The sequence below is a fragment of the Stylophora pistillata genome, chromosome 8 (assembly GCF_964205215.1).
Source record: "Stylophora pistillata chromosome 8, jaStyPist1.2, whole genome shotgun sequence".
NCBI lineage: Eukaryota > Metazoa > Cnidaria > Anthozoa > Scleractinia > Pocilloporidae > Stylophora > Stylophora pistillata.
Genome location: NC_142526.1, coordinates 8,936,225 through 8,954,858, shown reverse-complemented (window position 1 = coordinate 8,954,858; position 18,634 = coordinate 8,936,225). Strand labels below are relative to the sequence as shown.

The 18,634-nt window shown below is 39.8% G+C and overlaps 1 protein-coding gene across 1 annotated transcript; it reads left to right on the top strand.

The window, feature by feature from the left end:
- Window positions 1-4,532: 4,532 nt before the first annotated feature.
- On the top strand, window positions 4,533-11,436 carry LOC148724825 (uncharacterized). Its single transcript, XM_088731379.1, has 4 exons — window positions 4,533-4,835; window positions 7,130-7,547; window positions 8,624-9,180; window positions 10,163-11,436. The coding sequence occupies exons 1-4, from the start codon at window positions 4,533-4,535 to the stop codon at window positions 10,334-10,336; spliced, it is 1,452 nt and encodes a 483-aa protein (XP_088587505.1). The 3' UTR covers window positions 10,337-11,436.
- The last annotated feature ends 7,198 nt before the right edge of the window (window positions 11,437-18,634 follow it).

Here is an 18,634-nt window from a genome sequence, read left to right as displayed (position 1 = left end):
ATACTGCCGATTCAGTTGAAGAAAAATTTGTTTCAGAGTCAGGTTAAGCTGTTTTATCGAATATTTTGGATATATCAACAAAGTCGAAATGGTAAATTGGCCGCCGTAACGATTACAAAAGCTGACGTTTTGAGCGTTCGCCCTTCGTCGGAGCGAATAGAGGAATTGTGGGTTGTGTGTGCTTTTAAAGGCAGAAAATGGAGCTACGTTATTGGTGGGAACATGGCAACGAGAAAAACATGAATAAATTAGTGAAATGAAAAGCGTTCGTTGATCCCTGTGGGATTTAGACTGCCGGTTTGAAAGATGAGTTTGATATATCCAAATTATTTCGTTACTCCCACCGACGCAGCCCCAAACAGTTTCTTTCGAAACTATCAGTCTTTATTCATTTGTTTTATCGAATATTTGATCGTTAAGGCGATCAGTGCGTCGAGCAAACCATGTGTTTCCTTACTCGAAACTGTTCAGCTCAGACGACCACCACAAACCGTATAATATAATAATCCAAGCTTTAATGATCATTCGATCTAAAAGAAATACAAGCCCATGCTAGGGCCTAAGTCACCGTAACTTTAAGCGACTTAAGATGACTTAAGTAAAATTGGTAGAAAACACATTGCGATTTTAGGCAATTTAAGGCGAGTTAAGGCGACTTTATTTGACTAAAGTGATAAAATCAAAGTTAGCAACAGTCTCTTCATAAACCTTTAAAATATATACAAAATCCCTTGCAATAAACACAATAGTAACTTTGGTTACTTTTGTATGTTCATAAGTCACAATAGCGAGTTAAGGCAACTTAAGGCGACTTAAGGCGACTTAGGCAACTTAAGTTCCCAGTGTAGGCCTAAATACATTCATAATTCGACATCAGAAAACGTAAACTGGTAGTCTTAATCTCGTAGCAAAATTCAGAAAACGTGATTGGAAACTAACTTCTGTGGCGGATCGGTTTAATTCTGAGAGCTCTCCCAAGGTCCGACCTGGGAAACAAAATGTACATGCTAACAAGGTCTGGTCAAGAAAGGAAAGACTAAAAAAATGTCTATGCGAGCCTGAAAATTGTCCTGCCCACAAGTCTGCGGACTCCCTTGTCCAAGTTTGTAATTCGAGGCAGTAACATGTTACCTCCGCCATGACTGATCACACAAGTATAAGGCTATCACATTTTTTTAGTTAGTTTGATTTGTTTTAGATAGTTGTGTTTTTCTTTCTGGAGCAAGTATGCCACTCAAAATAAAGAAGAAATTGTGTTTCTTTTTTGAAAAACACGATTCAAGAAAAAGTAGTATAATTTTCAAAAACGAGCATAATTTTGAGTATAAATCGGGAAAAAAATCCGGCATCATTGTACGCTACTTTTACCGGCACAATCTATAAGGGCTTACACCCAGCTGCCAGGAAAGAAGAGAATTTGCCTCGATCGGAGCAGCAATCCTTTTGATCAGCGCCAAAGGTTAATTCTCTGGCGAAATGATTTTCAATTGACTCATGGCTAATCAATTAATAGTGTTCTCCGGATGCGCATGAAAGACAGGAATGGGAGACTCGGCAAGCTGTTCCCCCTCGACAGAATGGGATTTAAAACCTGAACTAGACGCATGGCTGCGTGAACTCGGGCTTCTTTTGTTTGAAGTTGTTGTGTTATATGATAGTGCCGTGGTTAAAATTTTTTGATGAATAATTAATTCATAGCCTGGCAGCACCCAAGTTACTCGAGTTTAGAAGAATTTTGCTGTTTGTAAACTAAGAAAACCGTGAATACCCATATTCCTGAGTTTTTTTTAACGATCTTGTTTGAAAAGAATGCAAGATATTGGTGAAACTTGAGAAATATTTTGTATTTATATTGAGTTGTGTGAAGCAAATATTCCATACATAGGTGTTCATGATTTTCTTAGTTTGACTTTAGTATGTGTATTATTTTCTTGCAACTTGACTTTCTTTATAAATAGCAGGAGGGAATACACATATTTTGACCTTTTTGTGGGTTTAAAATACATGTCTTACATAAAACTTAAAACCACATCAAAACCCTTGTGGATTCACTATTACATTCTACAAGATTTGCTGTCCACTGAATCAGTCAATATTCCTTCACTGTAATCACTTTTAAGATCTAAACTTACTTCAGTTCTACAAACATCAACAGTTTTTGGCAAATCGTGTGATGGTAAATACTTGTTCAAAGATGAATTTTCATATAATCTTTTGCCATACTGTATAACATCAGATAAGGTGTTTGAATTCCAATAACTACATGACTTTATTTCAGAGTAACAGACAGCCACAGCACAACTCACATTGAACTTTCTGGTTCACAGGCATTTCTCTGAAAAAGGGTGCTATTTTGAACTTTAGTAATTTTAGCCCATTTCAACTCAAATATGTCATTGTTATGTCTACTCTGAAAATAATGTACTAAGCCATTCAGTGATGATACTTCAAGCAGCACATATGAATCTTGAGGGTGGCTTCTACCATACATGAATATCCCTTGCATGAGAATCGAATAATTTGAGGCCCACTTTGCCTTTACAATAGATAGCAACTGCAGTACATCCTATTGTCATGACAAATTGTTAAAATTTTCAGATATAAGTGACTGAAAGGCCTTCTCTAAGGAGGTACAGTACTGATATCCTTCTATTGTAATTTCTTGATGAATAGTACCGGTGTAAAAATGTAGCTCTCATTGTATTGAAGTTCATAATCAGTCTCTAACACATTTAAAAGTGGGTAATTCTGGCTGCATTAAAAATGATTGTCTGGTTAACTGAGACAAATTTGAATACAACTGATTTCCAATATTGATTATTGACACCAGATCCTTCGCAGAATTGATTCCTTGTTTGTTATTGTAACTCAAAGAGCATAAACTCATTGCAACACATTGTTGTCCTGAATTTTGTCCAATACCAACTCATTAGCTTGGCTATATGGTGCCCTTAATGTTTTGCTGGGGTCAGTGTACATTGGAGTAGGACCGGGGTTTTTCTCAATGGTTTGATATTGTGTCTGACTCTTATAAAGACACACGGGTCTATTACAAGAAAACATTGCTCTATACTTCAATTTAATTATCCTTTAATATACCCTCACAGAACAGTTTTCTACCCTTTCTTCGGAAAGAGTACCATATAACCCCATACATCAATTATGCATTCCACTTCTTTGTCTTTCACGACAAACTTTAAAAACATAGTCTACTAGTCTGAATGCATAATTAATGTATGGGGTTATATGGTACTCTTGCCCTTTCTTCTGAGACGTTTCAGAGCAGCTTCTTGTACTCCACTGGGTTCTCGATCACGTCTAAATATACGGTTGGGTTTACAGGTAAACATAATATGAGATAGCTCGTTTGATATAGCACGTTTCGCTTGATATTCCTCGATAGAATGTTCACTCGTAAAGGATCGCTCGTAAATTGATCTCGTAAAGTTCGCGGACCGACCCGTTCCCAAAACGTTCCACAAGTTTTATTGTGGGTCTACCGATAACGGTGTGTGACTTTCTATGTGTATTGAGCGTAATAGTCATCGAGTTTCTTTCACGTACATCAACCACGAAGGCAGCCTTAGCTTTAAAACCATGCGCTTTAGATTTTATTCTACCTATGCGCATACTTTTCACGCATGCGTCGTAGTGGAACTGCGTTTTGTGACTGAACGCACAAAAAAAAAAAGAAAAAAAAAAGAAAAAAAAAAAAAAACCAAGCCGAACTTAGACCTCGGGCGTTTCCTTCGGAAAGCCCGAGTAACGAGGTTCTCCTTGCTCCAACTAGGATGTCGACTTTGCTATTTGTGAGTATAGAACGGTGCCGTATAGTTTGTTTGTGTTTTCATGAATAACCCCCCTAGGAATAAAATAAATAGGACAGAGAAAATGGAAAGTTACAGGGCAAATGTAAGTAATTCGACCCAATGGACTCTGTAATCCGCAGTCTCGATCGACCTAAGGTCTTTCCAGCGATCATGGATACGAGCATCCTCGGCGACCCAGGGGCTGTGTGCTGATTTCAAGTTAAAGCCCCTGGAGACACAGTCAGCCCAAGCTCACTACTAGAAAAGCGGACGCGACTTTTACCGTGTTGCGCAACGTTTTACATTTATAAAGGTTTGTATAGGATGTTATCGGTTTGCCTTAAAAGAGAGAATTAAATGTCTTGTTTTGAAATAAAATGGGCTTACCTTGTTGCCTTGTTGTTTTCTTTGTTGATTCCTAGCGTCTCAGGCCATTTTGAAGCGTTTTCGACGAGTTAGCACTATGTTGGTGTTCAACTGCTAAAAGAAAGACTTATGCCTTTAACTTGAAATCGACTCACAGCCCCTGAGTCTCCGAGGATGGGATACGAGAGTCCATGCCAATTTTCTTAAAATTATAATTGGTATTTACCTCATTTTGAAAACGAGGTACTCCTTGGTTTTGATTGGCTACAATAGAGAAAACGCGGTGAATTTGTGATCTCTCAGCGCAATCGCCATATAGATTACAATCTTCTGTTGGTAAAGTGTTTGTCTTCCGAAATGCCTGCCATTGCCAGGAGCGATAAATCATTTTCACCCAACAAGGGGTTAGCTCTGGTAGTTGGCCTACCACAAGCTAATAATGAAGGGAATACATCACTTGTATTTTGTATTGAGGCGCTCGAACAAGGGAGCGTTATTGGACCCCCATTTTCATTACACAACGATGAAGGACGTTATATCTGGACAAACGATCAGATTCGGAAAGAAGGTATAGAGCGCGGGTCCGTCATCGAGTTTGAGAGGAAAGGAGTTCTGGGTCCTCCCAAGACTTACTACCTCAAGAATACAAACGAGAAGTTGGTGAGTAATATTTAGCTTTTACCTGCTATCACGTTACTGTCCGACGTTTCTGTTAAAATAAGATGATGGTCGATCGTTTGCTAAATAACATCAGTTTGGAAGCCGTAATTTCCTAATTGCACAAGACCGTCCCTGAAATACTCTAAGTTCTTCATATGACGTACTTATTGCTCCAACTGATGTCCGTAAAATTTATTTAACTTCTTTCTTTGCTAAACGAGCACTGTGAGAACTAAGATAAAAGTACAAACAAATTACAAATGGATCGTGTAAATAATCGGATATAAATACATTTCATGCAACTCAAAAGTTACAAGACAAAGGTAAAATAACGATTTACAATCAACGGTACAACGATGTCGTAAGCAACTTTCGCTTAAACTAAATTTTAAGTCTTAACTTCACGAAACGATAGGTCACAATCAAAGAAAGAAGGATACAAATTGCGCAATTAAATAAATTATAAAGACGTAAAAGTATTTACCCTGATGCCGCTGTCACTCCAACAATTTAAACACGGCAGCTAAAACTTCGCTTTCAGTTGAAAGATCTTGCGTTAACTGATGTTAGAACATAGCTAGCAGAACCGCACAATGAAATTCAATATTTGTAAGCGTGCTCAAAATCCCGATAGTGCACGCGGACAGCGTCAGCAAATCACTTCGCCAGAAAATTTTTTTTCGCGCGAGCGGCTGATTGTTAGCGCGGGAAAAATAATATATTTCGCGACAATAATGGATAGAAACAGAAACTCGGCCTACTAGTCCGAAAACGAAGACAATGTTTCGACCTTTTCCCTTGGGCTAGAGTTCTTAAATGAGGCAGAAAAAGAGGAAAACAAAGGAAAAGGAGACTCGGCATCAGCGCCGTCACGATTCGCTTCAACTGATATTGTTGTCCATTTTTCCCGTCGGATTTGATGCACAATTCTACCGGCTATGTTCTAAAACGATTGGTTCGTGCTTTCAGCTGTGCACTATCGAGTTATGGAGCACGTGGGAAGTTTGGAGAGCACTCAAGAAGCTAGAGTTGCCCTCGGCTATCGCCTCGGGCAACTCTTACGCTTCTTTCGTGCTCTCCAAACTTCCCGCGTGCTCCATAACTCGATAGTGCACGCTAAAGCATGGACCAATTGTTAAACAAACAAAAAAAACAACTCTCTGGAAACGAAAGCAGCGCTCGCTGATGTTACGAGGCCGCGCGAGCAACTAAAGTAAAGTTAGCGCACTGCTCTATCACGTCAGTTACGAGGTTCCTATTAGGATATTAGGAGTTAGGATTTCGAGTTGGATTTTCGAGTTAGGATTTTCGAGTTAGGATTTTTTGGCGATTTTTTTATTTTTTTTTTTATTGCTGGGGTTTCCAATAAATTTTCAGTGGTTTTACATCACTTACTTTGTCAGTGGTGTTGCATATCTCAACATAGAGGAGAACGAGGATTGCTGATCGGTAAGGGCTATCTTGTTTAATCTATCCTAGTATTGCTTTTGTAACTGACACTTCAATGAATGCTTTGAGTTATGAATTATTCATTAACTTTTGACTGTCTGTTCATTTGTGTGTCGAATCAGCCGGGTGTTAACCATTAAGATCTTTTGTAATCTAATGTTTGATTTCAAGAGAATTATACACCAGACAAAACCCATATGTGATCCCAGAAATGTTACCTAGTTCAAATTTTCTTTTCAGAAGTACATGATATATCCACAGGCTTACCATCTTAAATATCTGTGGTTTTGGGTTTCTATGGTAATGGTTCCTGTGGCATTTACATAGCTGTTACAAATGGAGCATCTCGAAACAACCGACTCTACTTCCTTACTTGAAAATCCAACTTGAAGTACTAACTTGAAAATTCAACTCGAAATCCTAACTTGAAAATCCAACTTGAAAATCCAACTCGAAAATCCAACTGGAAAATCCAACTTGAAATCCTACATTGAAAATCCAACTTAAGTCCAACTCGAAATCCTAACTGGAAAATCCAACTCGAAATCCTAACTCGGAGTTAGTTTGTCTCATCAGTTACACCAATTCCGCAAAAAATTTTCCAAGTCAGGCACCACTACTGACAATGTTCAGTTACTGTAAAGATTAGCATAACGGCTGGTAGGGTAAATTTTCTTTCAAAGCACCAGTGTTTATTTAGTTTGATTGAGCAGTCCAAAATCAGAAAGCGAATTTGAATTAATTAGGTGGATTTTGTCATTTTCTTTGTTACTCATTTTCAATCGACTTATGTTAACATGAACAATTCCACCATGAATCAGTTGTGCTCTCTTTTGTGTTTACAGGACATTGATTCTGTTATACCCCAACTGCAGTTTGGTGGTTCGCGTTTATACACTGGAGAGGCCCACCGCGGCATTAAAGATGCATTTCCTACTGTTAAGATTTCAGAAAAGTCATATCTTTATCAAGATGCCAAAGAGGGACCCAGTCCTGGTTGTGCCCTGATCAATGTAAGTAAAGCACTGCTGGTAGATGGGAGAATCAATTTCATAACCAGGCTGGGTGAAAACTGCAGTTTGAGGAACAACTGTCAAAGAGTCAGGTCCAGTGGTATTGACAAGGTTCATTTACAAGTCCAGGTTCCACTGTCCGAACAAGATGTTGGTAACTGTTTTCTCTTGGTCAATTTTGGAGAAAAGCCAACTACTGGCAACTATAGCCGATACTGGGGAGTGTGCGAAGCCATCTTGCTTAAAAATGGTAAATAGACAGTTATTTCTTTGCTTTCATATGTACATGTAGGAGCAGGAATATACAACTTAGGCTATATCCTTCTGGTAAGAGTTGTACAACACCTTCAGTTGGTATAACATTGTTTGTGATCCATCAAATATATTTTTCTCACATGCGATTGGTCTTAGTGCATCATGTGATAGAATATCCTTCAGCTAAAACTAGGGGATATCTGAGGACATTACCCAATAAGTCTTTGTTTATAAATTTAATTCAAGATGAGAGAGCATCTTATGGTTGTTACTTAAGAAGGGAAATATTTGTTTATTCATAAATTTGTACAAGAGAACACCCAAAAGAAAACATCTCACACAGCAAACAATAAGCTGTTTGAAAATATTTTTCTTGTGCGCTGCAAAATATTTGAAGAGTACTAGACACGACATCCTCTTTTTTTTGCCAAAAAATATGCTTGGACATCAGTCCTTGGACATTATCTCTCCTTCTAAGCTCACTATTTTCTTTGAGTCTTGCTCTTCGATTTAACTGTCTGCATCTTGGAGCAGATGATGTCTGCAGACAAATATCCGTGCACATTTTTATGCCCATTAGTATCTGTTGTTTATGTATCCTATGAATCACTTCCATGGTATATGATGAGCCTACACTGTAAGCTAATTTCAGAAATCCTTTTTAATCACTTTCACCAGAGTGTGGTGAGGGTCGCACAACAGAGTGAGGCTCCAAATTAAGTGTGCCCAATATCCCACCCATCCCACCCCAGGGGAGGACATCCATCACACAGTAATCTCGTGTGTGGGAAATTAATGTCTCCTACCCCAACCCTGCAGGAGATGGGACCTCCATTTATTCATCCCTATCCGAGAAGACTAGAATATCTAACCATTTCTTGATGTTATAGAAAGGTAGCAAATTCTTCTCAATTATTAAGACCCTGAGTGTTGGTCCAGCCGGGGTTCGAACCCTCGACCTCCTGCACAACAGTCCAGGGCTCTATCCATTGAGCCAACCAGGAGGCGGTTAGATGGGGACGGGAAATAAAATACTTAAAGAAAATAATTACTTGTCTGATGATTTTAAAGAAACTGAGGTACCTGAGTGCTATGAAATGACAAGCTGCCCACATGGCAAATGCGTCATCATTAACAATAAGAACTTCAATGGTCATCCTGAGTACTGTCGCTTTGGATCAGAACATGATGAAGAAGCCCTAGGAAGACTCTTCAAGAAGCTTTCCTTCACTGTGGAAATCTGGAATGATCTTGATGCGTACAAGATGTTAGGTGTAGCTCATGAGATTGCTGCTCAAGACCACAGGGCATTTGATGCTCTTTTCTTCATTGTTATGTCTCATGGGAGTCATGGTGATACCATTTGGGGGAGTGATGGAGTATCCATCGGTATTCAAGGCTTGATGTTACCATTTAAACCTATCAAGTGTCCAACTCTCATGCACAAGCCCAAGGTGTTTATCATGCAGGCCTGTAGAGGTTCATACTCTGAATCAAATGCAGGGCCTATGCATGACTCGACTCTAGCAAGTGGTACAACCCCTCAAGAAGTTGACTTTTTGTTAGCGTGTGCTTCAGCACCTGGTTATTGTTCCACTCGCCTAAAAACTGGTTCCATATTCATCCAAGTGAGTGATGTTAAGAATTAATGACAACAATTTTAATCATAACTACAACTTTTGAAGAATGATGCAGTCATTTTTTGCAGACTCTTCTGTTTATGCTTCAAAGAATTGTTTATTAGATTAATTTGACAACAAGTTTCTTTTTTTTCAATATCACTCCTTGAAAAGTCACACTTAGGACAACTGATTTTTTTGTAGGCATTTTTTACTGAAAATGTGGCTTAAATTGGTAAAAATATATACAGAGTTTTGCCTAATCTTTGAAATATGCATCATGAGTATCAAGGAATCAAAAGGCACAATATAGTGAAGGAAAAAATTATAACTGTTTTGCTTGAAACACCTTGCTACAGTTATTTAAAATTGCTTTCGTGATAACAAAAAAACGGTCAGGACAAAAGAAATAACATCCACACTTAGGAGTACAGCTGTAATGTACCCAAGCTTCTTTTGATGTTAATTATAATATTTATTGAGAACTAGATTTACTTTCCTCTATAATGGATGCAATGAAGAACTGGGTGATTGAGTATAGAAAGCAGAGCTATACAGGTAGACATCTGCAACAATTCATGAGAACATGGATGAAGTATTTACCAGGTGTTTAGCTGGGTACACTTTAGATTGAGAGGTCTTGGTCCAAGGCCTAGTAAGTTCATTGAGTTTTGTCCTTTTCAGAACTCTTTACTCTCACATTACCTTTCTCCGCCTAATTTTCTTGGCTTGCATTCAAACATCATACATAGAATGAGAAGACCTTTTATTGCCCCTTTTTTTAAGGAGCAGAGAATTGTGTAATTTACCCATACCTGTTGAAATTGAGTCACACAGTAGCTTGAAACATGTTGTTGGGCCAAGCTTCACTGCACGATGCTGTGACAAATAATATATTATTACCAAAGATTGACTTAGATCTGGTCCAATGAGTCTACTCTCAGTACTCTACCAATTTTTTTTTTGTTTGCTTCTTTTTCTTTGAACTTAGACCCTGGTGGATGTATTCACGGAGCAACATCATAGCTGTGACCTCAATGAAATGCTCACAAAAGTCAACAAAGAGGTGATAAAAAGAAGCAGAAAGGTAGAAGAGGCGTACTCACAACCATCGATCCAAGTCTCAACAGTGAGCCATACTCTGGGATCAAAGCTTTATCTTTAGAAACAGACTTTTGGTGGTAATGAACAGACTAAGAATTTATTAGTCTGTGAGTGACCCTGAGACAATGAAGAAAAATGAGATTCTTATAACCACTTTTATTGTTACTTCTAAATATGTTATTCACTCAGTAGAGGTTAAAATACAACCATAATTAATTGTTTCAATGGCAAAAAATAGTAAAGATGTTGAAAAATATTAAGAGTACATCCTGTACCACTAGCAGCAGAGTGACAATTATCCCCCAAACAAAGTTGAGGGAATTTTTCAACAATATTATTCACTCTGCCTTCAGAGATTAATTGATTTCGTATAATTGTTCCAGTGCTTTTGAATTCTGTTATAAATTTGTTCTGTAGTTGAAACCATTCTATCACAATTGTTTTTATTACTTTTACTGAGGTAAGCAGCCAATTTCCACTGAAATTGAACAGGGTTTAATTGAATCAATAGAAACTTCATGTCTTCTTTTGAAAAGTGTTACACCAAACTTAGTGGCATCATTATTTTGTGCTCTTTAGAATTGAATTTTCTTATGTCATGTTTCATCACTTGCTGTGGAACATTGATGAAACATGAGGCAGCCATTTTGAAGATTTAGTGCCCTTGCTTTAATCACCTCACATAAGGTGACTAGCAAGATGTGGAGCAATCCAACACCAATCAGAGCACATCCATCTCTATAATCAATGGAGTAATTATACTAAAAGGCATTACCACATTTATTTAATTTAGACATCCCTTTTTAGATAATTTTGGTGATAATTTTAATGTATATTAGAAGTATGCATCAACATGTTCATACATAGTAATTTTATTTTAAAGTACATTTATTAGAGGAATTCTGAAGTTCAGCGTAGGAACTAAACCAAGTTTTAAAGGGAGCAACAAACCAAGACAAAACATGCAATAAACTGATAAGAGTGGGAGCAAGTGCATTGCGTGGATGCCAGTGCTACTTGTTTGTCTCAATATCTGTACAGTCGAACCCCGATTATCCAGACTCATTGGGACCTGGTAAAAAGTCTACATAATCAAAAATAGTAATATGGATGACATAATAATGTAAACAAAGGAAATAAAGATAACACGTTTTTAAATGCCTTTTGTCTCCAAGCACTAATGACATTTTGAAAGCGAAGGAGGTAATGCACTGTTTTAAATACACTTTCCAGACTTTAAACACAATCAATGAATTTTTTTACTTCTTTAAGTTTTTGAAGATCAAAGCTCATTAATATTCATGGCTCGAAATTCAATTGAAAATCAATTTTCCACGTAGATCGAAGCTTGTCCTGGAAGCACAATAACAAACGCTGAATATTTGACACTGGTTTGTTAATCATGTCTTACCTTTATGGTCTTGGGCCTTCTTTATTCCTCTTTGTTGCTAGTGGAACACAGGTCCTCAACTGGAGCGCGCCATCTAACCCTATTTTGTACCGTGCCCTTTGCCTCATTCCACGTGAGATGTTTCCTCTCTAACTCTTGCAATTCTCGTACGTCGCCAGGTGTGGTCTTGAGTGATACAAGTTAAACTTGAATGTTTGTAAAATTTTACAAACATTTCCCTTATCAGTATCGCCATCAATTTTGTTTCACTGGTTAGGCTTGGAAAATCACTATTTCATCAGTTGGCCTCAAGTCTTTGTTTTGGAGAAAAGGCAGAAAATATATGCTTTCTTTAAGAGCGCGAAAATAACTAAATTACGAAAGAGGCTCTAAAATGAACTATCGATTCGTGTTACGTTCGCTCCACCTAAGAAACCGTATTTTAGCAATCATGCCATTCATTTCTATGAGCATTCCTGCGTTTCACGCTTGTGTTTGTGTTGAGTGAGTTACTGTCCTGGTCGTACGTTACCTGCCGGAATGCGAAAATAAGTTACTCACATGACTAGTAATTGAAAAATAGTCCATTTCCGAATTTCTTTGGCGTCTTTTCAAAGCGATTCCTGGTGCTCACCTTTCATATGATTAAAAATTATCATTCACACGTAAATTACACTCATTTTCATACGAATGGTTCAACACAAGCCTTGTTTTTTAAATCGACCTATTGTGATCAAATCTCGCGAGCGACGTCACAGCTCGCTTGGCACGCCAACGAGATATGGCGCGCTAAAGATTGAACTGAACATGTGATCAACTTTTCACCTGATTAACTCTGATTATTAATTCTCCTCTTTAGCTGCTATACATTTCCTTGTAAATTAGTTATGAGAATTTGGTTTTAGATCAAGGCAACATCATTTATAAGTTTGAGTATTCTCATCATCTGTTTGCTGGATAATGTATGGACACCGTAGGGAGAAGTTACCTCGTGATCACTTCTGGGAGTAAAAGGGTTAAAAGGGTTTTCGAAGCGGTTTTTCATCAGTGCGTTAGCTGACATTGAAGCTAGAAGAGCTTTTAAAGGTGAGATATAGTATCATGGTTCTTTTTGTACTTATTTCAAACGAGTATGAAATTATTTAGAGGAAGATTTACTCGCTCAGACCCGTCAACAGACAAGAATGTCTTTTTTGTTGTGTGAATTCTTTCAAAAGTTTCGTGGCGGAAGTTTTGACCCAAATGTCGTGCATCATATAAGTACATGTAGTATGCCAGAACTCGGCGACTCATGTGTATAAAAGCATCGATTAGATCATTGTATTGCATCTTTCTACACAAAATCTTCAACGTTTTCAGCATTGATTTCGCCGATGACCACCGTGAAAAGAAAATTTAGAAATAAGGACTTTGCAGCAGGTCACGGTTATCTCAGTTTAGGTGTGATCTTAAAATTCAGTGCCAGCAGACGCGAAAAACTAGGCAATGGTTACTTTAATAGTTCTTGTTTTTTCGGTTCTTAGTGATCGTAGTTTATACTGAGTGTTATTTTAAATATTCATATATTTAGTTTACTTGTACTGCAATCCGCAATTTTGTTCGTGGATTAAAAAGTTGCACAACAGCATCTTTGGGAAAATACTACAAGGAAAAAAGGGCAGAAATAAATACTTCGTGGTAATATACAGACGAATGAGGTTTTAAGGTTATTTTGAATTTAACCATGAATCGTGCTCGCTTGATCGTGAAACTGTGTTCTTTAAAACATGACATAACATATGTAGTTGCCTTTATTTGAACGATGTCTAGATCTGGGTTATTTCTGGCGAACTTGCCGTTGTTGCTGCCTTTTTGGAGTGCGAATATTGGTGAAACACCAAGCTATTAGTCTTGATGAATTGAAATACCTGGGGAAAAAACTGCGAAAGAATTTCCACCTCTAACTTGGCCATGTGATCATTAATATCTTCTCGATCATTCGCTGCCTGTCACGTCATGAAAAAAGTCACGCAAATGTTTAAGACTGATCACGTGAGCTGGATTTTCAATTTCGATCATAAGTCATGGAGAGTATCGAGTTGAGCTTAACTTCTTAAGGTGTCGCCTGCGTGCAGACGTCTCCTAATTCTCCTAAAATAATCAATTGTATGCAAGGGTCTAGAATGGATAGAGGTGAAAAACATTTTTCCATCGTTGGTTTCCAGTCACAGTTAAAGAGAAAAGGAAACCAAAAGATTTGTCGATAACGCAGAGGCAGTTGGAGTATCAAAATAACTTAAGATTGGGTACTAATTCCTGTTCGTGGGGTCTTCGTTCTCCATCCCGTTTTTCTGGAAAATATGACGTTATTTGATTAAATTTTACCCATATACCTGAGTTTAATTTATGCGCCACGTTTTGAACAAATTGTCCTGGTTGTTGCCCTCTGGATCATAACTATGATTAATCACGGCTTGTGTTGTTATCAAGTCCTCTGCTGGCGTACTACGGTGACCCAGAAGGCTCAACGCAAACAAAAAATATACTGCAGCAAATAACAAATATACTGCAGCAAATAAAAAATAAACTGCAGCGACTAAAAAATATACTGCAGCAAATAAAAAATCAAAACGCAAAGAAAAAAAGTACCGCAGCAAATAAAAAATTCAACGCAAACAAAAAATACTGCAGCAAATAAAATATGCAACGTAAACAAAAAAAAAAAAAAAGAAAGAAAGCGTCACAAAGAAAGCGTCTTTGACACATTAGAAGATACGGGAGAAGACTTCGAAACCGCAGGAGAGAAACTTCTAGAGTATTTTGAGCCTAAAAGACATCATTTTTTAGCATATACCAATTTCGGCAGTTAGCCCAAGAGGAAGAGGAGTCGTACGATGATTACACCACGCGTTTAAAGCAAGCAGCGGCTCCGTGTGAGTTTCCAGAGGGTTGGCGTGAAGTTGAAATACAAATGCAGCTAATTGAAAAGGGAAAATCGAAGAGAGTTAGACGCCGCTTGCTCAGTAAGCCGCACTCGCTTCAGGAGGCGTTAGATTGCGCTAAAGCACAGGAATTCTCGGATAAACAAGCGAAGAGAATCGAAATTGAGCAACAAAGTCGAAGGAACAATTCCGAGGAAGAATTGAAGAGGGCCTTTTTAGGAAGGCAAAAGAGCCCGACTAGTATCAACAAAGAGTGTTACTTTTGTGGAGGCGCATTTCCGCACGCGGGAGGAAAGGAGAAATGCCCGGCATGGGGAAAGAAATGCACCACATGCGGGAAGCTAAATCATTTTGCCAAATGCTGTAGGAGTAAAAGGAAAGTAAATAAGAGTATCGTAAAGACAGTTCGTCAGGAGGTGCAATCAGATAGCAGTGACGCGGAATCCCTTTGTGGAATCGAAGAAGTTGGGGCTGTCGAAAGCAACAAAAAACCCAGGCCAGTAAGAAGTATAAACATCGAAAACCACGAAGTCAAAGTGCTGATCGACACGGGAGCGTCGATTAACGTAATGGATGAATGCACCTTTCAGCAGCTACTGGCAAATAAGATCAAATTGGAGAAGTCGACAAGTGTTTTGCGCTCGTACCAAACGAATGAAAACCCGTCCAGGCCATTAACAGTTATGGGCAAATTCGATGCAGTCGTAGAGTCAAACACGAGTATTATCCCGGCAACGTTTCACGTCATTAAAGGTAACACCAACACGGAACCCTTGATAGGATTTCAGACTGCCGAAAGTCTTGGCCTGGTGGTGATTACGAATGCAATACGAACTGATTCTGAAATTTTCACAAGCAAATTACTTGAGGAATACGCAGACCTGTTCCTGGGGATCGGGAAAATGGAAGGAGTGCAGGTAGATCTACACGTTGACCGTACAGTAACACCAGTTGCTCAACCTCACAGGAGGATCCCGTTCAGCGTCAGGCCAAACCTGGAGGCGGAGCTGGAGAGACTTATAAGGGATGATGTAATCGAGAAGGTCGAAGAGCCTACCAGTTGGGTATCCCCAGTCGTGATTACACCCAAGAGAACGGCGAATGAAATTCGACTGAACGTGGATATGAGAGAGGCAATACAGCCATTCCGCGGACCCATACTATTATGCCTACTCTCGAGGATATCACACATGAGCTCAATGGAGCAACTGTTTTCTCCCACTTGGATATGAATCATGGCTATCATCAACTGGAACTGCAAGAGAACAGTCGGGACATCACCACATTCTCAACGCACATCGGGTTGTACAGATACAAAAGGCTAAATTTTGGCACGAGATCCGCGGGTGAAATCTTTCAAGACACCGTGAGCAGGGAGATCACCCGAGACATACCTGGATGCCTCAACATCAGTGACGACATTCTTGTGTACGGAAAAACACAACAGGAACATGATCGGAATCTAGACAAATTATTCAAGAAGGCTAGAGAAAAGAAGATCACGTTTAACAAGGGAAAGTGTGAATTCAATAAGCAAAGTTGTGTGTATTACGGGATGAAGTTTTCTAAAGATGGAGCATCCCCTGACCCGCGAAAGGTTGAGGCTATCAAGGCGGCCGAGCCTCCTCGCAACGCGAAGGAACTGAACTCATTCCTATGTACAGTGCAATACAACGCGAGATTTATGGAAAAGTATGCTCCTCAAACCGACCTTCTGAGAGGTTTACTCAAAGCCAACGTTTTTGCCCGGACGAGAAATCATCAGGAAGCGTTCGAGAGTTTGAAAGAAGGCCTTAGCTCAGACACAGTCTTGGTCTATTTTGACCCTGCTGCAGAGCATGAAGTTCATGTGGATGGCTGTCCGTTAGGAATCTCAGCGACCTTGGTCCAACGTGAGTCGAGTGACAAAGGCTGGAGGGTGGTGCAATACGCTAGCAGGGCCCTCTCAGATGCGGAACGGAACTATTCCCAAATCGAGCTAGAGATGCTGGCGGCAGATTTTGCGTGCAGGAAATTTCATGTATTCATGTATGGCTGGCCATTCAAAATAGTCACCGATCACAAACCGCTCGAAGTCATCCTGAACAACCCTAGGCATCAGACGTCAATACGGCTGCAAAGAATGATGGTACGAATGCTCGATTATGAGTTCAAGGTCGAATATAGGGCCGGAAAGACGAATATCTCCGATTATACATCTAGGCACCCACTGCCTCGTGAAACCTGCACTAGAAGGGAACTAGGCACTACCAAGGATGTCAAGCAGTACGTGAATTTCGTGGTCGCAAGTGACATTCTCCGGGCTATCAGCAAAGAGGACCTGGTAAAGGCAATAGAAAACGACGAGGAACTAAAAAGGATAATCACCTGTATACGGGAGAGGAAGATTGACCACAGGAACCAAGACATGAAAGCGTACTTCAATATTTACGATGAATTGGCTGTGGCTGACGGTCTTGTCCTTCGGGGAGAAAGAATCATAGTCCCTCGAAATTCAGAGAAACTATGGTGAAAATTGCTCATGAGGGTCACCCGGGCATCGTTCGTACGAAACAATTGCTTCGTGCCCACGTTTGGTTCCCCGGAATCGATAAGATGGTCGAAAAGCACGTTGGGAATTGCTTAGCTTGTCAAGCTACCATCCCTTGCCACACCAGAGAGCCACTCCAAATGTCGGAGCTACCATCAGGTCCGTGGAAGAAGATCAGTGTGGATTTTGCGGGACCTTTTCCAAATAAGGACATGGCTTTAGTGTTCTGGGACCAGTATTCAAGGTATCCTGTCGTAGCATTTGTCACAAGTACCTCCGTAGAGGCTGTAATTCCCCAGCTCACACGTGTTTTCACTAATTATGGAATTCCAGAAGAGGTGAAGACAGATAACGGCCCCCCATTTAATGGGTCCAAATTTGCAAAATATGCCCAAGAACAAGGGTTCAGGCACAGGAAAGTCACACCCGGATGGGCGGAGGCAAATGGTGACGTCGAACGATTCATCCAGACGGTCAAAAAGAGCGCGAGGGTTGCCAAGATTGAGGGGAAAGCATTTAAACAAGAGATCCAAAGGACGGTGGGCAACTATCGTGCCACACCCCATCCTGTGACGAGAGAGAGTCCCGACAAGCTTATGTTCGGGAGAGAGATAAGAAGAAAACGGCCAGAAAGGGACGTTCCCCAGGAAGAACAATGCCATGAACTAATCCGTGAAAGAGACTAGAGAAAGAAGAAGCAAATGAAAGCTTATGTTGATGAGCGCAGACGCACATCACAAAGCTCGATCAAAATTGGTGACCGTGTCCTTTTGAAACAGCATAAGGGTAACACGTTGACCCCGCCCTATGATCCACGACCATACGCAGTCGTTGGAATAAAAGGGAGCATGATCACTGTGAAGGGAGGAAAGGAAGTCAAATCCCGCAATTCTTCCCACTGTAAGGTACTCAAGTATGCTGGAAAGGAGGAGCGCGATGATTTGGATTGGGATAAAGAACAACAACCGATGAACAGGCGACCAACCAACCGCCATATTGGAGTAGGGGAGGTTCCTGGAGAAGAAAATATAGTCATGCTAGAGACACACAGGGGACCGACAATCGCGCCATCGGAACCCCGGAGATCAGTACGAGCCAGAACGTCCACGTGGGAAACAATTTACAGAGACTTCAAGCCTCACTAAAGAAAAGGGGGAGGTGTAGTGTCCAGGCCTCTAAGTCCACGCCCAAGGCCCCTGGAGACGTTTACTCGAGTATTTATTATGCACGGTAAAGTGAGAACGGGGTGTGATACAATCTAGGATAACGAACAACTAAAGGAGCTGTAAGCGAACTGTAATCGAACTGTATAAGCGAACTCCAGAACGTTACAAGTCGTTTTTAATTTTTCTTACGCGTTAAGTGCCAGCATGTCTCTTAACGCGACTCAGTGAAGCGGTTTACGAACTTAAAAACATTCCGAAACATTTCTTGACAAAAACATCGCTTCTTATACTTGAAGAAATGATCTGTTGAGTTTATACTGCATATCCAAAAGTAAATTTCAACGTATTCCTA

Bases quoted from the DNA above. Each gene is read 5' to 3' on its own strand.
- LOC148724825 (XM_088731379.1), top strand. From the start codon at position 4,533: ATGCCTGCCATTGCCAGGAGCGATAAATCATTTTCACCCAACAAGGGG. The intron at 4,836-7,129 runs GTGAGTAATATT...TTGTGTTTACAG, and splicing joins AGAATACAAACGAGAAGTTG to GACATTGATTCTGTTATACC. The intron at 9,181-10,162 runs GTGAGTGATGTT...CTTTGAACTTAG, and splicing joins CTGGTTCCATATTCATCCAA to ACCCTGGTGGATGTATTCAC.